Source organism: Vombatus ursinus, unplaced genomic scaffold (assembly GCF_900497805.2).
Source record: "Vombatus ursinus unplaced genomic scaffold, bare-nosed wombat genome assembly UNPS02014807.1, whole genome shotgun sequence".
NCBI lineage: Eukaryota > Metazoa > Chordata > Mammalia > Diprotodontia > Vombatidae > Vombatus > Vombatus ursinus.
Window position 1 is genome coordinate 48430965 of NW_020954585.1, and position 24689 is coordinate 48455653.

Consider the following 24689-nt stretch of genomic DNA (forward strand, 5'->3'; position numbering starts at 1 on the left):
GCTGAAACATCTGTCACATCCTGTCGTCTTTGCAACATTATACCTCCTTTCAACAAGTCTGAGTCAATGTCTCTGAGATGCTCTGGATTTCTTAGGAAAAAAAATTACTATGAAATTCAAGAGAATTTTTATTACCACAAACTTTCCTTTGACTCTGTTTCTCCCCCAAAACAACCCTTCCATGTCGATTTTCTTCCCTGCCACTTGAAAACAATATTGACCAACGCCCTGCTTCCTGACAATCTCTTTTCTCTTGGTTTCCTCTAGCTTTCATAATAATGTGCTCTCGTGGTTCTTCTCTTCATCTTTGACCCCTCCATTTCTGGCCCCCCTTTTCTTCCTACCCCTTAAATGCATGACTATCCCCAAGCTTCTGTTCTTGGCTCTCCTTTCTCTCTGTTCTCTCTTCCTTTGATGATTCCATTCACTTCCACAGATTCAACTGATTCCTATATATGAACGACTCCAAAATCTCTATCTCTAGTCCTATATACCCGCTCTCTAAATCTTAGTACTGCTAGCCAACTGCTCACTAGCTCAACAACACCTCAAGTTCAACGTGTTCCAGAATCAAACAGCATATTTCCCTGTGTTTGATTCTGGAACACATGCTAAGTGTTGGGTATACAAAAAAAAGGAAAACCAAAACAATTGATTTGTTTTTAATTCAAGTTATACACAATATTAGTTTTCCATTACAACAATTCCATTCTCCTAATTGAAGCAAGTTTCAATCACCAACTGTAATAAGTATTTTAACTTCAGATATTTTAGTCTCAGTTCACTTTGGTGTCAAAGAAGTCACAGTTCTCCTTTTCCAGACAGACCTATTTCATTGGAGAAACCATGATTATGAAAAGCTCCTTATTCTCTCATTCCAGATTACTTAGCTAAGAGAAGGAATAACATAGGTATTGTAATATTTGGTTGGGAAGGGCATGAAGTAGCATTTCTAGTAACTCCATTTTTAGTGTCTTGAAATAGTGACATTGCATAGGAAATATACCATGTGCTTACCAGCTTCTCCTACAAAGACTTCCACTGGAGCACTAGCTGGGCTCTCCCCAATGATATTATATGCAGTCATTATCACTTCATAGCGTTTATATTTCTTCAAATCTGCAAAGTTTAAAAAAAAAGCAGGAGTAAAAAAAATATTTTAACACCTCTTTCTCAGGATTATTACCTATTTTTAAAAATATTTTCCCTTTTCAACTTCCCAAAACTCATTGAATAGGGGGAAATTTCTTTAGAAGTCTTTCTTGAATGCAGCCTTTATGAGAATATATATAAAATCTCAACTAGATCATTAACAGTATTGCCCTTCATGCTACTAATCATTAATTAAGCAGCTACATTGCAGAAAAGCATCTTATTCTGTATTCAGAGACAAGCACTGCACCAGATTCTCTTTTCTGCAGCATACTTGGTATATGGATTGCAAAGTATAGTTTTGGCTTAGATACATTATTGATCCACAATCCTAGCAAGGTACCTTATACACAGTAGGTGTTTAAAAACAATCTATTTGATTTGACTAGAATAGAGGTATGACTAGACCAATGAGACAAGGGAGGAACAGACCAAAGGCTCTAGAGTTATCCATTAGCATGTATTGTGTCTAAACCTAATTATCTAGGACTGGTTTCCAGAGGAGAAATTTGGCACTCATCTGGTCTGCAGAAATATTCAACCAATATACAAAAAAAAGTGCAAAATCATGTTTGAAGTTTTGACCAAGTAACTAAGGGTAATTGTGGGTTAAGCTCCTATATTTGTGTATGTGTACCTGTAGACAAAGATAGGAAGGTGTCATACTGGGGATACTGTCTGCTCAGAAAGGGGACTATGCTTTCAACTTCATGGTCCCCAGCATATCATTGGCCTCATAAAGGTTCAGTAAATCTGACACCTTGACATTCTTCCAAATTCACCTTCAAAGAAACATTGAGCCAGGATTCCAGCATCTGTCTTTGGTTTCCGATTCACATTAAATGATATCTGTGACATCTCTGGAACTTTGTTACCTTATAAATAATACACAGTCACAAGAAATAGCTTTCTTGATTCAGCTTGACTTCTCTTGGGGGCTCAACAATGGAATTCATTCTACTGGCAAGCCGTGAGAAGGAAGCCCAGTCAGAGGAAAATGGCACATATGTGAGTAAAAACAGGCATGTGGTTTATGTGGGGTTTGAGCTTAACTTTTTGGCCTGTGTCAGATATGTAATCCAAAAGCCTGGAGCAAGCCCTTTATAGTGAACCATCATCACTATACAATAGTTGGCCTTTTAACTTTGTTTATTCATTTTCTAACACAGTGCCCTTTACTACCAAAAGCAAATTTTTTGAGTCCCTCCCTAATCCTTTCTTTGCAGCTGGAAAACATCCCTATGCAAGAATTAAAGGAAAAGCCAGATGATTTGCTTAAAATTCAAATGTAATTAGAAAGGAGGGGTTAACAAGTCATATTTCTCTTACTATTAAAAACCATGAAGACCTAGATGTCATTAAATTCCTTTCCCCAATATCTGTTTCTGAATGTTTCCTAACTTTTATTTTATTATTATTAGCAAATGTTGAAAAGCAGAGAAATCATTAATTCAAACTAGTTTCTGTTTGGTCCATTGAGAAGGCCAATAACATTTGCCCAGATTGTACTTTCCACAGTGACAAAGGTTTTGTGCTGAAGGCAGTGTTCACTTACGTGTTAATTCATACGTTGTTAATGCAGAGCTGCTGTTCACTGTCTTGAAGCTGCTTTGGGCTATTCAGGGTAAGCAAAGCAGAAAGCTAGTTACCATGCAGGGAAATAGTTATTGTAAATGATGTACAGCAGAGACAGAGGGAAATGATGCAAACCCCAGACAGGCTCAGTTCTAGCTTTAGCACTGCAACTCAAAGGGTGATAAAATCCACACTGCCTCCCATAACACATCAAACCATCCCATTCGCTGGGGATTACTGCATTGCTTCATAAAATAGAAAGCCACGCGAATACATGATGTGGGGGAAATGTGTTTATTCCTTCGATTAAATGGAACAAATTAGTATTTGACATGATGTAGCATAGAGCCACACTAGAAGAACTCAAAGCTATTTCTTTTGGAAATTACTTTTCCAGTTACTATGTGGTGTGCATCATTTTCAACCTGTTCATGCTAAAGTACAGGGCATTGGTCCTAAAAGGACAGGACAACCCTAAAACTGAAGGACACTTGAAATCATGGATTTCTATAATATAAACAAAATGGTTCAGCATCTGTGCATGAGGATGGAGCATCTCTAGTACCAGTAGTGCACTGTCAAGTTAAAAGAAAACACACACACACACACACACAACAAAACAAAACAAAAATACAACAACAAAACAAACCCAGGGAAATGATCATTGCATGTTGGTAATCAGCAAGGGACAGCTAAGGGATATGTCAATATTTCTTTGTGAAGGCAGATGAAGTCTCTCTGAAAAAATCATTTCCTTTCATCAAATTTCCTTCCCAAATTGTAACTGGATTAGCTGATCCTGCATTATTGGTACTAAGCCAACTTTAAACCACAGCAGTGAAACATGAAAAGAAGGAAAACAGCTGCTATTTAAGCAAGTGGGCCTCTGTTTCTACAGATTATTTGAATGAAAAGAACCTGGTCTAAATCAAAGGTTACCACCAGATGAGCTACCGGTAAGTAAGGGGCATGAATGAAATATAGCAAATGGTGCTACAGCAAATAACCTAAGACAATGGAAGGTGATAGGGAGCAATATAATGCAACCATCAAAAAAATCAAAATGTGGCACCCTCATTTTCCTATTGTGTTATAATGTCATAGTTGTGGGTGTTGTTCAGTCATATCTGACTCTTAGTGACCCCATTTGGGGTTTTCTTGGCAAAGATCCTGGAATGGTTTGTCATTTCCTTCTCCAGCTCATTTTACAGATGAGGAAACTGAGGCAAACAAGGTTAAGTTACTTGCCCAGGGCCATACAGCTAGTATGTATCTGAGGCCAGCTTTGAACTCAGGTCTTCCTGACTCCAGGCCCAGAGTTCTATCCACTGAGCCACATTGCTGCCCTAATGTCACAGGGGGAATGGCTATTGTTTGTAACATTATTTCCAGAACCAGAAAACGAAAAAAAACAAAACAAAAAAACAACAATGTTTCCCTAGATTAAGGATGAGATGGAGAGAGAAGCAGATCTTTCAGGATGTTTAAGTCTCAGGTATCATCCCATTGTTATCACAGCTAATCAGCATGTGTCCAGGCAGAACTGAGGTTGATCAGGCAGTATATCAATGATCAGAGCTTATCTCTGATTCCAAATGATCTTAATTCACCAGCAACTCTTCTGAGCTCTACCCAGATGTGTTTTAACTGCATCTGACTAGTCATTCAACCTTATGTAAGTACAGAATGTTGGTCAGGAAGGGAAGGATACTCACGTGTGAGCTCTGCTCTTAAAGCTGAGGGATTTTTGACACTCTTAGATTCTGTTCCAGGTCCAGCTTCATATTCCAGCTCCCGATAATAGATTCGGTATCCCACAAGAAGGCCATTCAGACTCTCATCCCTTGGTGGCTACAAATAGGTCAAATTTACTTAATGAAGGACGGGAATTGAAATAAATGAGTGGCCTTCTGTTCTTGATCTCAGTGTAAATTAGACAACAGTGATCATAGAATGTGAAGGTACACCTGACTAGATAATGTAACAGCATAAATGAATAGGAAAAAAGTAGATATCTTGTAAAACAAGACTTAATGGGGCATAGTGGCATTAATTCCTGGACTATGATGCCATTGTGCAAGCTTTTTAGAGCACTGAATTTCTTAACTCTGCAAGATATTTAAGTCTTCTTGTGTGTGTGTGTGTGTGCATGTGTTTGTCTGTGTACATGTGCACATGCGCATGTGTGTGAAGGCAGGCATGTGCAATTTGAATCACTTAACTAATCCAGAAGATAAGGAGATAAAAGTACTGAATGTCATCCAACAAATAGAGGCCAAAGAGGAATCCAAAATGTAGTAGCTCTTGGGCTATAAGTTAGCAGCTATTGGAAATAAGGGACTATGAAAACACAAAGGGCATTGGCATGAGTCTGGAGCATAAATCGAGACCTTCCATAATCTAACTAGATGGTACTTTTCCTTCTGGTCAGATTATCTCCCACCTCTTTTTGCTTTAATTTAAGAACCACTTCTGTTTTTCTTTAGTTTCACATTGTACAGCAAAGAACTGTGGGTAAGTAGGTGCTAAATAAATTATAAGAATTTAGTTTTGTGGGGCAAAAGCCATCGCTGCTTGCCAACAGATAATTCTACCTACTATACAGGTGTCTGATTGTCCATTTAGTATTTCATGGGGATTTCTTATATCTCCTTTATTAACTTCCCTAGTTTCTTTTAGTATTTGTTTTGGAAATCAGTCAGTCAATCAATAAACATTTATTAAACACCTATTATGTGCCAGGCATTGTGCTAAGTGCTAGAGATAACAGAGAAACTCAAAAGACAATGAACTCTTTCTATTTATATGGATGCTGGAATTGGAAAGTCTTTTGGAGAACATCCTTAAGCATTCTGCTACCTTCCTTTACCACATATTAGGCTTACTCCTACTTCCTGCATGTGTCTAGGCCCTAGACCCTCTATTTAGTTATTGCTTGCTCATCCTTCAAAGCCTAGCTCAAGTCCCACCACTTCCATGAACTTTTCCCTAGTTACTTCAGCTCACAGTGAGCTCAACTTTCTCTCTTTGAAATTAGTACCTTATTTTTTTTGGAGGCATTGAATTTCTTACAGTGGATAGAATACAGTGGATAGGATACAGTGGATAGAACCACCTTGACTTGGGGTCAGAAGGCCCACTTGATAGTTGTATGAGTTTGAACAAGTCACTTTAGCACTGTAACTCTCAGTTTGTGATGGCAAAAATACTGGGAACTAAAGGGATGTCCGTCAGTTGAGGAATGCTTGAATAAATCATGGTGTCTGAATGTGATGGATGTGCTATTGTGCTGTAAGAAATGATGAAGGGGATGATTATATAAAATAATGGAGAGAGAAGTGAGCAGAATCAGAAGAACAACTTATAACATCAATATTATTTAAATGAGCAGTTTTGAGGACTTTTATAATCTGATGAAGAGTGGAATGAGTAGATCTAGGAGGTAAATATATATAATAACAATAACACTATAAAAATAGATAACTATGAAGCTATTTAAACCATGGTCAATACAATAACCATCCATGATTCTACTGGACCAATGATGAAACAGGCTATTCATGACAGAGAGGAGATGGATTTAAGGTACACATGTGTGAATATGCATGCATACATATACCTACGCATATACATGCACATGCACATATATACTTAAATGTCTATATATGTGTTTACATGTATATGTGTGCATGTATATATGTATGTGTATATATATGTATATATATGTATATTTATATATATACACACAATCATTGAGGGAATCTATTTTGCTTGATTGCATATTTGTTATGAGAATTCTTTTCTTTTCTTTTTTTAATGAGGATAGAATGAGAGGTAGGGAAAATACATTTCATTTTTAAAAAGAGAGAAATAGAGGGGGTGCTACAGATGTGAAATGTTGCACACACTTTCAGATGAAGTCATCATATTACTAGTTTTACTTTGCCACAAAAGAACTCTCAGAAAGTGGGAGTAATTTGTAAGTGTTAGTAATATAGAAAACAAAACACTTCAATAAAACTTAAAAAAAAATGAAGGACTGGACTAGGTGATCTCTAAAATCTACTCTACTTCAAGTTTCTATGATCTATGATGGGATGAAGGTCCATAGTATCTAAGCAGAGTGGACACATGACCAGTTTGGCAAAAATGATTGAATAAATAACAACAACAATAACAACAATAACTAACATTTATATAGCACTTTAAGGTTTGCAATATGCTTTATAAACATTAACTCATTTTATCCTCACAACAACCCTGAGAGGTAGTTATTATTATTATTATTATCCCTATTTTACAGATAAGAAAACTGAGGCACAGAGACAGTTAAGTGACTTTCTCAGAGTCACAAAGCTAGTAGGTATCAGAAGTAGGATTTGAACTTGAGTCCTCTTGACTTAAAGCCCAAGCCCTATACACTATACCACCTGGTCTCCAATGAATATTGATTGAACATTAGCAATGTACGAAGCACTAAGAGCAATATCTCTGTCCTTTGGGATTAATTGCTGAGGATATAAGACTTGAATACAAATAATTGTAATATAAGTAAATATAAGGTAAATGCTATATCAGTTGGCACAGCATAGGACAGGAAAGGGAAAAAAATTGTAGAAGTGACTTGGGATCTTAAATTTGAGCACTGTTTAAGGTTTTCTTCATTCTACTCAACTTTTACAGAGAGAGTTTAGAAGGACCTTTATAGGTCTTCTACTCAGACCTCTTCATTTTTACAAATGAGAAAACTGAGACCCAGAGAGTTTGCATCCTTGACCAGGAGGATATAGAAAGGAGAATTGATAGTTAAACCCAGGGCCTTTGATCCCAAATCCAACACTATTTCCACCAAATCATGCTGGCTCCAGAGACTATAGAAAATAGAGAGGCTACTTTCAGCTTAGGTGATGGGGAATACTTCATGAGGTGGAATGAGAAGAATTTTGAATTTTAGAATTGAATGTGAAAGTGTGCAAAGTAAATGGAAATAGGAAAGTTCCAGGTATATTTGAGAAATGGTGAATAGACCAGTTTTGGCTGGAACATGAGGCATATGTAGAGTAATAATGAGAGAAAAGGCTAGAAAAAAGATCAGGGTTGGATTATATAGACCTTAAATATCAGTCAGGTTAAGGGAGTTTCTGGAGGTTTGAATCACTATCTGGTAGAGCCCAGATACCTCTAAGAAATTCCAGGCATACCCCCAAAAAAATCAATGTACTTGAGGAATTACATGATCCTTAGAATTAGGGGTGAATTAAGGCTATGTGAGATCTTTGTGGCAAAGCCAAGTAGCAATGCCAATGTCCCCCAACTGAAATCAATGGATTGAACCAGAAATGAAACTCCTTCATGGCCCAACAAATGGCCATTGATCCCAATGCATTCTACTTCCAGTAAGTTTCAGTCTCCACGAAGCTCTGATTCACAACACTTATGAATATGCACATATCATAGGATCCATGTTTAGAGTTCAATCTTAAAAGACCTTCTAGTCCAGAGGGGTCACACAGGAGGCCTGGGCAGCCCATATCACCAGCAAGTACATCCAGAAACAGAGTAAGATGCCGCTGGGAAATATTTAACAAAATGAATACAAACACAGTAAAATATGGATAATGTGACATTTTAAATTTAAGTTAATATATGGCCTAATGGGAACCTCACCAGGGATTGGTGGTCCCTGTTTCTATCTGAGTTTGCCACTACTGTTCTAGTCTAACTTTTTCATCGTACATATGAGGAAACAAGGTTATACAAATAGTAAGTGCCGGACCTGGGATTCCAACCCAGGTCCTCTGGCTCCAAATCAGTGACCTTTAGCATATAAGGCTGTTTACCTCTGAGGTAGTATGCCTGATGGATGAGTTTGTTTGACTTTTTTGTGGGTCACTGAAATAACATATTTTTTTAAAATAATATATGTGTACATATACTTATATACATTTATTAATGTTAAAATTTGAAAACAACTAAAAAATACATGGGGCAGCTAGGTGGTACAGTGGATAGAGCACTGGGCCTGGAGTCAGGAAGACCTGAGTTCAAATCTGGCCTCAGAACTAACTAGCTATGTGATACTGGGCAAGCCACTTAACCGGATTTGCCTCAGTTTTCTCATCTGCAAAATAAACTGGAGAAGGAAATGCCAAACTAATCCAGTATCTTTGCTAAGAAAACCCCAAAGGGGATAAAAGAGTTGGCTATGACTGAACAACAACAAAAATGTACATATTTTTGCTGTCAAAGTTTGGGGAGTTTTTCCACATACTAATTGTTGGTGTTACTTCATCCTAATCTCCTTTCTTTTAACAAAGGCTCCAACCATGTTCTCTTCTGGACTTCAAAAATATTTTTGTCCTGACCTGAGTCAGGGTGGGTAAGTGGGGTGAGAATCCTGCCAAAACTATGTGTAAACCTATACCATATTAACAACTAACTCCTTGGTATCTGACCTAACTTGAAGAGGGAGGGGCAAGAAAAAGGAGACTGAGAAGATCAAGGACTTGAAATTAGGTCTCTTAAGTAATAGTGTAGTGATCTAACCTGAGGGTGAGTCTTCAAAACTTTCTCATTGTTCCAGATTACATACCTACTACTCAGCAGCACTTCAACCTCAGCAGAAAAATCCTTCAGGAAGCCCTCAGGATTGCCTCAACATAGACTCAGAGGCCCAAGAAGTGATTATATTTTTTTTTTTTGCCTGAAGTGACTCACTTCACCACCAAAAGGAACGGATTTTACAGGATGTTTGGACTAAAATGACTTTTCTGGGGATAAATTGTTATTGTAACGGCAGAGCAAATATATATATTTCTGATAATTCATCTCACACAAATCCTGGTGCTGAAAATTAAAGGCATAGGAGATCTTAGAGGAATCAGAATATTGATGGTAGCATTACAGAATACTTCTACTCTGGGAGGGCCCCAACAGACTTTATAGGTATGATTCAGAAAAGGACCCAGACACTGTGGTTATGTCATATGTATGTTTTTTATTAGCTACAAGGCAACATTACCCTCCATTATGCAAGAAAGTATGCTGACCAGTTTTTACCATGAAAGGGAAATAAAAAATAGTAGAATTACTTCACTGAACATTGTCAAATGGGTATTTTCATTCAGGGAATGGGACTCCTATTTGTAGGATAAGGAGAGGAGAGATGACAAAATGAGATGATAATAGATGATGAGAAGACAGAACAACTCATTTTCTATTTTGATTCTGTTTTCCCTACCTAGAAGATTGATCTTCAGCCAAGGGAACACAGAATTAAAATGGTTAACAGAAAACTGAAACCTAGATCAACCAAATCCCCCAGTTCTAATGAAATTAGTTGTTGTGCTCTTTGAGTTGCTATCACACATCTTTAACAATTCAGAGAGAATAGGAAAAGATAGATGAAATTGGAGAGGGGCAAATATCCCAGTTTTCAAAAAGGATAGATTTTAACAAAGGAGATTTAAAACAACAATAACAACAAATATAGGCTGGTAAGCATTACAAAATTCTCAATTACACTATTAAAGGGGCAGCTTGTAAACAAATAGAAGAGAATAGGGATCACTAAGAGCCAGCATGGGATCATCAAGAATGAAGTTATGCCCAGCCAACCTCATTTTCTTTTCTGACACATTTACTATACTGGGAAAGAAAGGGAATGCAATAGACAAAATATACCTGTATTACAATATGGCATTTCACAGAATTCCTCACAGTGTCCTAATTAACAAAGGGGAGAGATGTTAGCTAGGTGATAGTGTAGTTGTCTGGCTTTTTGGTTGAATGTCCAGATTCAATGTTGGTCAGGCTGTGGCTATGGGGGCAGAAGGTGGTCTTGAGTGGCCTTGGCTTTATTCTTTTCATTTATATCAATGACTTAGATAAAAGTATCTGTTCAGTCTTTTCAGTCATGTCCAACTCTTCATGATCATATTTGGAGTTTTCTTGGCAAAGATACTAAAGTGGTTTACCATTTCCTTCTTCAGCTCTTTTTATAGATGAGAAAACTGAGGCAAACAGGGTTAAGTGACTTGCCCAGGGTCATACAGCTAGTAAGTGTTTGAGGCCAGACATGAACTCAGGTCTTCCTGAGTACAGGCTTGGCTCTCTGTCCACTCACTGTGCCACTTAGCTGCCTCAGATGAATGTATAGATGACATGCTTATCAAATTTTTGGATGACATAAAGCTGGGATGATTAACTAACAATTTGGATGATGGAATTAGGAAACAAAAGTGTCATCATACCTTAGAATGGTTGGCTGAAGACAACACAATGAAATTTAATATGGATAAACAGAAAGTTTTAAACTCATATTCAGAAAATCAACTGTACAAATATAGAATGGGAGAGACATAGTTAAAAGGTAGTTCATGTGAAAAAGATCTGAAGGTCTCAGTAGAATGTAAATTCTATATGACTCAGCATATGAAGTAGCAGTCATAAAAGCTAATTTGATTTTAGATTTCAGTAAAAGGGCTATTTTCCACATTGAGAAGGTGATAGTCTTAAGGTACTCTGGTCCTATGCCATCTGGATTATTGCATCTCCTTCTGGGTCCCACATTACAGAAGGGATATTAACAAGCTGGAGTATGTCCAAGGGAGAATAAGCAGAATGGTGAAAGGACTTGTGACTATGTTACACTAGGACTGGTTCATAGGATCACAGTTCCAGCCCTGAAAAAGATCTCAGATATAATCTAATGTAGCACTCTCGTTTTACAGGTGAGAAAACTGAGATCCAGGGAAATTAAGTGACTTGCCTAAGGTCAAACAGAGAGTAAACATGAAAGATGGAATTTGCATCCAGGTCCACTGACTCAAGAGGTAGTTCTCTTTCTACTAGAAATTACAGAACATATTTAATCTGGAAAAGAGAAGACGTAGGAGTACAGGGTAGCTGTCTTCAAGTGTCTGAAGGGTTGTCATGTGGAAAAGGAATTTACCCTGTTCTGTCTGGCTTTAGAAAGCAGAGTGAGGAGCAATGGGTGGAATTTACAGGCAGATAGGCTTCACTGGAAGTAAGGAACGACTCCCTAACAATCTGAGCATCCAAAAATGGAATGGGCTACCTCGGGGGCAATGACTTCCCCATTAGTGGGAATTTTCAGAGTAGCATAGATGACCAGTTGTCAGCAACATTGTAGCCAGGATTCATGATTTGGATACAAGTGGGACTAGATAATCTTCAAAGTCCCTCCTAATTCTGCAATTCTGTGAGTCTATGAAAAATAGCATCTTTAATAATAATAATAATAATAATTCATATCCATATGAGATTTTATGAATACAAAGACCTTTCACATATGTTATCTCACTTGATTCTTATAATAACTCTATGAGGAAGGAAGTATAGCTATTAATTTGTACAGATGGGAAAATTGAGGTTCAGGGAAATTATAATTTTTCATGAGGTCACAGAGATAATATGATAGAATTAATAATGGTAGAACTGGAATTCAAATCCCTATTTTCTGAGAGAGAGCACAGTAATCTCTTCTCCTATATCGCATTGGTCTTATGTATCATCTTAGGATTGAGACTCTAGGGAAAGATATTTAAATTGCTAATATAGTTGAGCAAAGATTGCTTAGAAATGAGAATGAGACAGTCTGGGTTTCTTAACTTGGCTTGACTAAGGACAGTGATGTATTCTTGGATAAGTCACTTGAACCTGTTTTCCATTTGTCAAATGGCTAATAATCATTAAATAGTCATATCAATAAGAGTAGATAATAACTGCAGATCTTTTTGACAGTTTTAAAGGAAGGCACAGTATTACTACAAAGAGCATGGTACCATGGAAAGAGCATAGTCTAGGAGGCAGGAGACTGGTATTCTATGTCTTATCTCCTATTAATTGTGGTCTTGGCCAAACTACATAACCTTCAAAACCTCAAGTTTCTCCTCTGGAAATTGGCCTAGATGAACTTTAAGTTTTCCTCCTGATTTAAGATTCTGTAATTTTATTAATTTATCAACGTTCTATACTAATAGGTTGAAGCAGGGCCAAGGATAATCCAAAACACAAGTTAATAAAAATAATCTAAATGTGCTTTTATAGTATATCATATGATTTCATAAGCCTATCCTTTAAATTACATTTTAATTAGTAAGGTGAGCATTTGCTGAATATGGTATGGAGTTGCCTCAGAATTTTGAACAATCAAAATCCTGTGTTTTTCTGTCAGTCTTCATACTACAGAATATTCAATTATGCTTAATGAATGCATATTCATTCTGGAGCAAGATGATGTAGCTACTGAAACCTGTTTTCTTGACTCATATTTGAGATGACTGCTTTTGTTATACAAAGGTAATAGGCTCATTGGATCACTGTTGGTTTTTTTTTTTTTTAACAAAATTAACAAGTGAGTGGGGCTCCCTCTCCTCAGTATTATAAATCAAGAAACAATTTGGTAACTTTTCTTCTACATATGAATCTAACAGAAGTCTAAGTATCTGTAACAGTAAATGTAGGTAGGGATTAGACTAGATGACCTTTGAGGTCCCTTGAGATGACAAATGATTGTGTTTCTCTTGAAAATTCTACATTTCTCTACTTGTTCCATTTGCCTAATTCTCTTACTCCCCCTTTGACTCCTCTTCCACCTTCTTTCATTCCTTGTCCTCAAATCTGCAGCATCTGCTATGTACAAGACAGTATACTTAGCACTGAGGATAAGGAAAGGCATGAGACATAGAACTCACCTTCAAAGGACTTAGACTGTGATTGGGAAGACATGGTTTAAAAAATAAAAAAGAAATTAGCCTTACAAGGCACTAGGTGCTAAGTGCCACATCAGTGGTATGGATGACAGTAGTTCACAGTAGGGAATGGTTGATAAAGGCTGTCAGGGAAAACTTCATGGAAGACATGAGCCTTAAGCTAGACTTTGAAGGTCTCATGCCAATGAAAAAGAATGAGGAAGGCATGGTAGGAAAGGGAACGCCAGGCATGAAGACACAGAAGCAAGAAAGTAATTGTTAGAGATTGTAAAATACAGAGAATCTAGCCTATAGTCCAGGGACTTAAATACTAACCAAGGAGAATTATAAAATATTGCCAGGTAACTTCTGCTTAAAGCTGATGAATTTAAATTTCTCATCCAGGATGAGTATAGTTAATCCCAACTTCTCTGTATAACACAGAGAACAAAAATAATCAGCAAATCTGAAAACACATGTAAAATGGACACTTTAGTATAGACTTTCTTATACAAACAAAGCCAACAAATAGTCTTAATAAGCACACAACAAAGATAATCTATAGTTTCACGTCTGATACCAGTACATCACTACAATGCAGGCCTTGACAGGGGGAAGGGAATTAGGCCTTTAGGTGAAAGAGCATCATAACAAAGCCTTCTGGTACTTTCATTGCTAAATTATTTTTGGACTAAGTCCAAGAGAGACTAAACCTCATGCTTACTTTCACACAGGGTCAGATGTATGAGTAGGTTTCTTAAATTTCATTTTATTTTATTGCATCCACTTCCTCCTCAGCTATTCATTCCTCAGCTCCTTGTAACCTGGATTCTGTCCCCACCACTCTATGAAAATGGCTATCTCCAACTGCAAATGACTTTCAGATTTAAATCTTCAACTCTAGCCTATCCCCTGAGTTTTAGTCCCCCATTTTTTCATCTACTTGATGGACAACTCCATGTGGATGTCCTGCCAAGAACACAAACTCAACACATTCAAACCTGAACTCCTAAACTGAATATAGGCTAGCAGAAGAGAGGACCAGTAATTCATGGCAAATAATATCAAAGTGGAGAGCCAGTAAAGGACTCAGATGTCTACATATAATTGCACAAAGCATGGATAACAAGTTGAGTTAATGAGAAATCTTAATATAAGGAGGCAATTTTACCTCATAGGTATTACTGCAATTTGGTAGGATGGGATTCATAACTAGAAAATGGCTCTGAAAGTATATAACAGTCAAAGGAATAGAATAGATATGAAGAGTAGAGGAGTAGCATTGTATATTATATCTATCTATCCTCATATGAGCAAATTCATGAACCCAAGGTGGGGTGGGGGAGGAGCATGACAGATACCATTTGGATATGTGGATCAACAGAAGGACAGGTGGAAGTAACATTATCTTTGAGGTTCATTATAGAACACTTAGAAGAAAAATTAGAGAGGAGCTTAGGAAATAGATTCTAAGTCTGCCACAGAAGCTTGAACCTGTAGTGATAGGAGACTTCAACTATATGGATATTTGCTGGAGTTCTCTACCAAAAGCAGAGTGCTGATAAATTTGTGACTTACCTGAATAATTTCATCCTTCAGTAGGTAGAGGAAGTGGCAAGGGGAACTGTTCTTCCAGAACCAATTTGGACTAAAAGCAGTAACTGGATGATGAGGTGGAAACAATAGGAACTTTGAAACTAGGTGACCACTCCATTACAGAATTTATTATTGGGAAAAGGAAAGCTAGAACAGGCTGACCTACACTCAAGATCTTTTTGGGGGGAGGGGGAACTTCAAATGGTTCAGAGAAATGATAGGTAAGAGCCAGTGGCTCATTATTCTGTAGGGGAAGTTGGCCTAAGAAAGATGGGAGGCTCTCAAGAATGAAATTCTGATGACACAAGTAGAAATAGTCCAGTGAGGAGGAAAAGATGCAGCTGTTTGATGTGGAATTTGTTGACAAATGAACTACCCAACTCTTACTTTGTTTCTGTTTACTCTTCCTAGGAAAAAGATTTTAAACGTGGAGAATATAACCAAACTGCTTAGCTGGCAAGACATCATCAAGCTGTGTTCAATGAGTTCACAGTACCAGTCTTGGACAAACTAAATATTAGGGTACTGACAGAACTGGCAAAGGATATTACTAACTCATTGTCAGTGAACTTGAAGAGATCTTAGAAAATGGGAAAGATGCCACAGGACTGGAGAAAAACAGCTATTTACCACCTTCACAAAAAAAAAGACCCTAAAAAGGTGGACTACACAAATTATAAACCATCAAGCTTGATGTCTATTCCTGACAAAATTCTGAAATCATTATTAAGAGGATGAAGCACTGATCAATAAAAACCAGCATGACTTTATCAAAAACAGGTAATGCTACACTAATCTCATTTACTTTTCACACAGAGTAACTAAAGTCATAGACCAGGGGAATGCTACAGACCTCAGAATTCAACAAGGCATTTAACAAAATCATTCCATTCTTATGAAAAAGATAGAGAGATGTGGAATAAACTATAATATTAGATAAGTAGATATACTGTATAGTGCCTTGTACATTCCTTGAACGACCAGATCCAAAAAATGTTCACAAAAGGATTTATATCTACATTGACAGACGTCTTTAGAGGCTATGTCCCTTGGGAAGTTAACCTTGGTTCTGGGCTATTCAACATTTTAATTAATAGCTTGGATGAAACCAAAGACAGAATGCTTTTCAAATTTGTAGATGACACAGAATTGAGAGTGATAGCTCACACAATAAATGACAACATCAAGAGCCAAGATTATCTTGATATTCTAAAACAATGAGCTTTATTGAGTTAGAAAAAAAATATGACAATAGGTACAATTGTAAAGTTCTATGCTTGAGTTAAAAAAATCAAATTCATAAGTGCAAGAACAAGGTATGGCTATTTCATGAAGAAAAGATCTTTTAGTGGACTCCAAACTCAATATAAATCATTACTGTGCCAATTAGGCTAATACAATATATTGTAGACTACATTAAAAGAAGCATAGTGTGCAGAATGAAGGAGAAAATACTTCCACTATACTCTGCCCAAGTCAAGCTCCATATGGAGAACTGTGTTCAGTTCTGAGTCTCCCATTAAAAAAAAAATTAAAGTTAAAGTAAGATTTATCAATGTCCTTTGTTTTTACATCACAGTCATTCAATCCTAACTATCAAAATTGAACCCTCCTCCCTTATCACAACAAGCAACAATAACAAATAGTTAAACATAAGCAACTGATACCGCAGCCACACCTAAAGATGTATGCAACATTCTGCCCTAGTAGCATCCTCCCTCTTTGCTGAAAGAGACATGTGGTTCATTAACTGTTCTCCAAGATCAAGATTAATTATTGTAATTAGTCAGAGAGTGGTTTACTTTTAGTATTCTTTTCATTACTCTCTTGTAGTCATTGTATATACAAGGTGTCTCAAAAGTCTTGGTACAGTTTTAAGATATTAAAGCTTAAAACAATGTACTTAAAACAAGGAGCCAGATGTTAGAGTAGATAGAACATTGAACCTGGAGTAAAGAAAACCTGAGTTCAAATCCAGTCTCAGACACTTACTATCTGCTTAACCCAGGGCAAGTCACATAATCTCCATCTGCCTTAGTTTCCTTATCTGTAAAATGTGAAGAATAATAGCACCTACCTCCCAGGGTTGCTGTGAGGATAAAATAAGATATTTGTAAAGTACTCTATAATCTCAAAGCGCTAAAAAAAAGGGAAGGTATTATTATTACACTATGGCTTTTGGGACATTCAGTATACCTCCTTTGATTCTGTTTACTCTGAATCAGTTTATACAAATTTTCCCATGTTTCTCTGAATTTGTTGTGTTTGGAACTTCTTAATGTACAATAATATTCCATTATAGTAAAATACAAGAGTTTGTTCAGTCATTTCCAACTGAAGATGAGTACCACATTTTAAGAATGACACAGACCTCACCTTCAGTTAGTCCTTCATAATCTCTTATCTGGACTACTGCAATAGCTTTCTAATAGGTCTCCTTGCCTCAGGCCACTCTTCTTTGGAACACAACCTCCACACAGTTGTCAGGGTGATTGTCACAAAGCAGGGATCTGATAATATCATTCCCCTATCAATAAACATCAGAGGCTCCCTACTACCCCTAGAATAATACACAAGCTCTCCTGCATACCATTTAAAACCTTTCACAACTTAGCTCTAATCTTTTTAAGCCTTAGCATGCATCACTCTTCTTCATTCACGCTTCAGTCAGCCAAATTGGCCCTCTTCCTGTTCCTTACATACACTCATCCACATCTCCTCTTTCCACTTTTGCACTTGCTGTTTCCCATGACTGTGATGCACTCCCTCCTAAACTCCACCTTACAGAATCCCTTTCTTCCTTCCAGACTCAGCTGAAGCACCACCTCCTACCTAAGGCCTTTCTTGATTCCTAACTGCCAATGCCCTTCTTCCTTAAACTGTCTTTATTCTGCACATGTTTATATATGTATATGTTACCTCACCTAATAAAATGTAAAATCCATGAAAAAAGGGAATATTTCATTTTTGTCATTGTATTCCCAGCACCTAGCACATAGTAGGCACTTAATAAATGCTTGTTGATTGCTCCAGGAGGTAGAGCAGGAAGCAATGAATACAGATGGTAGAAGGGCAGTGAAAGAATACCTTCCAATTAATTAGACCCGCTCCAAAGTGGATTTGGGTTGTCACTGAGACACTGGATGATCAGTTGTTGGGAGTATTGTTAAAGGTATTTGGGGTCATATATGCCTTGGACTAAATGTACTCTGAAATCCCTTCCAATGCTTAAATTCTGTAATTATCTTCCTCACAAAACAATCTGCTGCTCTTACCAACGTCCATATTTTTTGCCAAATGCACTATCACCTTCCCAGTCACCTAGGCTTTTAACCTTGAAGCCTCATTTGACTCGTTTTCACTTTTACCTCTATATACAATAAAATAATTAGTCTTGTTGTTTCTGTTTCCAAACTCTCTCTTTCATTTGTCCTCTCTTTTCCACTCCCAGTTCCACCTTTCTCATTCAGGTCCTTGTTCCCCCTAGCCTAGACTTTGGCAATAGCCTCCTAATGAGTCTCCTTGCCACCACGCCCTCTTCTTTTCAATCTACCATTCGTGTTATGACTAATCTAATTTTCTTATTGTATTATAGGTAAAATAATGACTGACACCTACTTGGTATAAAACCTTTAGTGGTTCCCCACTATTTACAGAATATAATTAAAAACTTCTTAATCTGGCCTTCAAGGCTCTCCATAACCTGGCTCCAACCTACCTTTAGAGCCTTTTCATACCTCTACCCTTCGTGTTTCAGTGAAACCAGAGAGTTGTCTGTCTCATGACCTTCTCCTACCTTCTTCCAGGTTCAATCCATTGCACATATTGTCAGCTATGCTTGGAACTGACTCCTCTGACACTGAAACCTACTGAAATTCTGCTATTTTATTTCAAGGTGAGTCAGATGCCAATTCCTCCATGAAGCATTCCCTGGCCTCGCCACAGGGAAGTGATCACTTCCTTGTCAAATCTTTCAAGACTCTATGATCTCTTATCAGAAACATTAATCATATTCTAACTTCAAGCTCTTTGTGTATATTTTTATTGCTTTTATTAGGTTGCAAGCTCCTTAACAGCAAGGACTGTGTTTCTATTTAACTATTTTATCCCCAGTAACTAGCAAAGCAGGGAATTAATAATACTTGTTGAATTGAATGAAATTCCACCATTAAATATTCAATATTTTTTTTGGATCCTGAAAGCTTTTCACCCTGAGGATCTTAGAATATTAGTACTTCAGGAAACCTGAGAGATGTTCTAATCCAATCCCTACATTTTACAAATGTGGTAGCTAAGTCTCAGAGAGGTTAAGCAAATTGTACAAAGCCACATGGCTAATTAATGGCAGAACTGAGACCAGAGCTAACATTTCTTTTCTTCAGTATTCATTTTACTATTCCATACTGCCTGTTACTTTCAGAAGTTGGGATCATATAATATTTCATGATAGATAAAACCATTGTCCAGTGATCCTCTATCAAACATAAAACAAGGAGAAGGAGGCTTGCTAAATAATCCTCTGTTGTGAAGAATAGTCTAAACAGAATCCAAATAGAAGAGCGATTCTCTATGAATGAAGAAGTCTTCCAGATGCTCCTGTTTGCTGGTAATATGGTACTAATCACATTAAATCCTCAAATACTACAAAACCTCCACAGAAATTTCTATGATCACTTAAAAGAGATCAGCCTAACTTTGCACACAGGGAAAAACCATCAACAACAACAATCCACAAACAAATAGATGAAGAACGCCTGTCATCCAGGCTATGATAAGCAGTCGGATGGACAGTCCAATGAGTTTATCCATTGCTATGTATGTCTTGGCAGGTACCATAGACAGACAATGACCCAGACTCAGAACCAAAGAGGTTAGAATGTCCTCATAGCCTCATGATATAGTTATATTGCTTTTATATTACATTTATTTTCTGTAAGTTCTGTATTTGCATGTGCACACTATATTTATATATGTACCTATTGTCTCTCCCAGAGAATGTAAACTCTTTGAGAGCAGCAACTGTTTCACTTTTATTTTTTCAGTGCCTAGCACAATGCTAGGTGCTTAATAGTAGGCATTTAATAAATGCTTGTTAGTCAAGTGATTTAGGAAAGGGAACAGCATTTTCAATGATCTTAAGGCAACAAAAAAAAATTTTTTTGTACAAATTTACTTCTGATGATGCTTTATGACTACAAATCATGGACCACAATATCCAAGGAATTAGGATTACAGCTGACCCAAAGGGCAACAGTGGCCATAAGAAGTGGCATAAAAGATATCATTCCAGCAATGTATGATTAGAAAAGGAAGCAGGATAGCCAGGTAGTGAGAGATAGGATTATTAGCTGGAGACTCCTGGGTCCATTGGTAGCTCTAGGATGTTAAAGGATCTAGAAAAAGGCCTCAAACATGTTTAGAGAATCTCCTCTGGGGAAGATTTAAGGGAGGACACAGACAAGAACTGGCTAAGAAAACAAGGTATGGGTGGACTGTGATCTGGTGCCCCAATCAGTGTAATCATGGATGCATTGATAGATTTACTCAAGTTAGGCAGGATTCTGGCCTTTAGCTGGGAAAAAAGGAATGAGTCATAAATAGTTCCTGTGGGGAAGCACAGATGTCAGAAGTGGAGGGAAAGGCACTGAATGAGTTACTGGGCCCCACTGTAGATATGTGTTGAGGAATTAATTTACCAAAGGGCACTATTCCAGGCACTTCATCAATTTCACATTCAACAACAAGCCTCTAGTTTCTAGATTAGATTACGTTATATTATACAATATCTTATCTCATCTCGTATATTATTGTTCATAATATATTCTCAGGTATTAATAGTTTTTAGTTTATATTCCTATATATTTTAATTCCCTTTTCTTTTGGACTTCTGAAGAAATATTATTAATAGGCCTAGATACCTTCCCCTGGGCAGTAAACTATACTGTTCTTTTGAAGGAAGTATCTAATGGTGAGATAGGATGATTTTTCCTTTTGTAAGGACATTGCTGATGGTGAGATCAAGATATTTTCTATTTAGCCAAAGAACAAAAGCTACTCAGAAAAATCTTCTTTGCCATGCGGGGAAATATGGCCGTGTGAGTGACAGCTTGTACGATCCATCAGAAGCTAAACAACAATTGTATTAAATGTTGTGATCAATTTGAAAATATTACTAGCGATTGTGAGGATATACTCAGCTTGAATATAATGGTGCTACTGTCTATAATGTAGTTTCAAAATCTGAGATTTCAAATAGAACTGGCTTCCAAAGAAAGGATTGATTATAGCACCATTAAGACTTAAAACCATCAGGTTACTAGAGGGGCCATATTTAAATGAGTCAGCATCATTTCAATTACAGACTGTGTTTGTGTTTTTAAACAAATGCCTTAAGAAGTTTACTCTTGAAATATTCCATTTTGAATGCAGATCTATATTTAAACATATTTTCTTTGTTCTTTTCATTCCAGTTTAGTAAATTACTTTTATTTTTAATTATACATGATTTGCCAGCCAGTTGACAAGCATTTATTTCTATAATACATCGTATTTACCACCTCGTGTTTCTTTCCTTCTTACAATTAACTCCCCCTACTCTGATCTAAAGGGGGACAGATGATGGACACATATGCCAGTTCCTCTGGCAAGATCACTCACCACTTCATGGCTTTGTTCAACACATAACCAAGAGTGGCTCATAGCATTTATTCTGTTTGAACACAAGACTACCCCTTCATTTGATTGCTGCTTGTTTAGAACAATTTAACTTCATAGCTAGGAATAGACTCATGTGTATATAAAAAATGCTTGTGTATAATATCTGGGAGGTGGTTGGTCCAGATAGCTTTTGAGGTGCCTTCCAGCTGAAAAGCTGTGATCCTATGATACCCTTCTCTTTGTTCTTTCTTCCATTCCATTGTTCCCAGGACCTTGCTATTCTGATAGAGGAAGAAAATACAGATGCTATATATGGTGGGTTTCTTCATTCTTTTGTCTATAAATCAGTCAGTCAATAAGCATTTGTTAAATACTTTCTATGTGCCAAACACTGTGCTAAGTGCTGGGGATACAAAGAAAGGCAAGAGACAGTTCCTGCCCTCAAAGAGCTCATAGTCTAATGAGGAAGACAACATTCAAACAACTATGTACCAACAAGTTATAGACAGGATAAATGGGAGATAATCAATACAGGGAAGTCAGTAGCTTTAAGGAGCATCAGGAAAGGCCTCTCTTAGAAGATAGGATTTTATTTGAGACGTGAAGGAAGCCAATGAAGTCAGGAGGTGAAAATGAGGAAAGAAAGTATTCTTAGTGTATGAAACAACCAGTGAAAATGACTAGAGCCAAGAGATGGAGTGTTTTAATTGAGGAACAGCCAGGAGGCCATTGCCACTGGATCACAGGGTACATAGAATGATGTAAGTTGTAGGAAAACTGGTAAGGTAGGAGGGGTCCAGGTTGTGAAGGACTTTGAATGCCAAACAGAGGGTTTGGTATTTGACTCTCAAGGTGATAGGGAGCCACTGGAGTTCACTGAATAGGGGATGACATGGTCAGATCTAAGCTTGAGGAAGATCAATTTGACAACTGAGTGAAGGATGAACTGGAGTGGGGAGAGACCTGTGGCAGGAAAACCAAGTGGCAGACTATGGAAAAAGGTCCAGGTGTGTGGTTATGAGGATCTGCCCCAGGGTGGTGGCAATGTCAGAGGAGAGAAGGGGGTACATACAAGAGATGTTCTGAAGGGAAAAACAAGAAGACTTGGCAATGGATTAAATACATGGGGTGAGAAAGTGAGGAGTTGAGGATAACACCTGGGGTGAGAGCCTGGGTGACTAGGAGGGTGGTGGTGCCCTTGACAGCAATAGGGAACTTCAGGAGTGGGGAGCTCTTGGAGAGGGGGCAGAGAATAAGTTCAATTTTAGATATGTTGCATTTAAGACATGTAGGAGACATCCAGTTTGAAATGTTTAATAGGCAGCTGGAGATGCATGTTTGAAGCTTAGAAGAGAGGATAGTCATTACAGTAATTATGCTGTTTTTTAATTTTTAGAATTTTGGGGACTAGTGCCCCAATTTTAAAGACTATTGATTTTGTACAGGAGTTAACAAAGAATAATCTGACATATGGTTCTACTGGCCAGGATAATTACTAAATTTCCCCCCTTAAAAATGCTCCCTTTTCTGAGTTCACAATTTCTGTCTGATGCCATGAAATAAAATTCAAACATTTTCTTGGCAGTCAAGGCTCCACAACCTAATGCTACCCTACCTTTCCAAACTTGTCTCATATTACTCCCCTTCCCTGTCCTGCTCTCTTTTTCCTGAATACTCCTTGTGCTTTCCCATATCCTGTGCCTTTGCTTATGTAGTTTATGCAGTGCCTGAAATGACTTGTACCTACCCATCCATTAATGCTTTAATACTTCAAGAAGCCTATGATTTCATTGATGTCCTTCCTCTAACAGCAAAGGGCTCGATCTCTCCATGCCTTCTCATCCTGAGTGACCCTGTCCACGCCCTTCCACAAATCTTCCCGAGTGGGCTCACCCAGTACACTAGAACCCTGCATTCTGTGCTACCCATAATGTACCAGTTGGGCTGGCTATCTGTTGGCCCTTGCTCTTGCTTCATAAACAACCTCTCTACTCTTCAATGCCCAACCCAAATGCAATCTCCTCCAAGAAGCTTTCCCTGATCTCCCTAGTCAGTATATTATCTTCTGATTTCCTCCTCTTCCTTATACAGCACTTCATTTTGCATCTTTCTAATACACTTATCCTGTACTATTTTGTGTTAAAGTTACCTATGTATGGGTCATCATCTCCTTCTCCTGAGAGGCATCAAATTGGCTTTAGGGTCTGGAAGTCTTGAGTTTAAGTCCTTCCTCTGACACCTGCTGGCTGGGGACCCTGGTCAAGTCACTTAACATCTTAGTGTTTCAGGCAACTCTCTAAGACTGTCAGTTCCATGTGGCACTCTGCAGTGGCAGATGAAGTTTATTCACTCCAGTGAAATTACAGCTCCAGTTTAAAAAAAAAAAACGAAACCCTAGATTATAAGCTCCATTAAGACAGGGGTTATATCTTGCTTAAATTGCTTTGTATACAGTAGCATCCTGAATGTTTGCTGAATTATCACATCCTAGGGGGAATGAAAAGACTTTACTGGCTTTGGGTATTTCCCTTCTCTATATGGCAAATACACTCTATATACCCTTCTAGGGTATGGAGTCTGGAAAACGACAATTAATAGATTAATAGGACTGTGGAAGAAAGTAAACTAAGAGGGAGGCAGTCATAATAGCACCTTTACCTGAAAACTGCCTGAGAATGGGCTGCAAAATCTACTCAGATAATACAGAAATAACATGCTGATAAAGCTCGGGCCTGCTCCTCAGTATCCCCCTTAAGAAAACTCTGGAGGAGGTCACTGTTATAGAAGGATAATCTGACACAGTATGGGGATCTCCAATCTTTTTTTGTGAGTAAGAGTATTTTTTTGAAGTGCTGAGATCCTGAGCCAAAGCAGCAACTTCCAGTCACATGATGATTCAATGAAAATACCTGGGGGTGGTTTTGGGGGGAGAGGGAGAGAGAGAGACAGAGAGAGAGAGAGAGAGAGAGAGAGAGAGAGAGAGAGAGAGAGAGA

General features: G+C 37.7%; 1 protein-coding gene across 3 annotated transcripts in view; it reads right to left on the minus strand.

The window, feature by feature from the left end:
* SDK1 (sidekick cell adhesion molecule 1) overlaps positions 1 to 24689 on the minus strand; it is a 1114226-nt gene that overhangs the window by 105938 nt on the left and 983599 nt on the right. For 2 of the 3 annotated variants that reach the window (XM_027874760.1, XM_027874761.1), the window contains exons 34-36: positions 4443 to 4578; positions 2708 to 2767; positions 1018 to 1119 (exon numbers count right to left, since the gene is read on the minus strand). In XM_027874760.1, the coding sequence (XP_027730561.1) occupies positions 1018 to 1119; positions 2708 to 2767; positions 4443 to 4578 (298 nt within the window). The remainder of the gene's footprint in view (positions 1 to 1017; positions 1120 to 2707; positions 2768 to 4442; positions 4579 to 24689) is intronic. The other variant, XM_027874762.1, reaches the window with a different exon arrangement.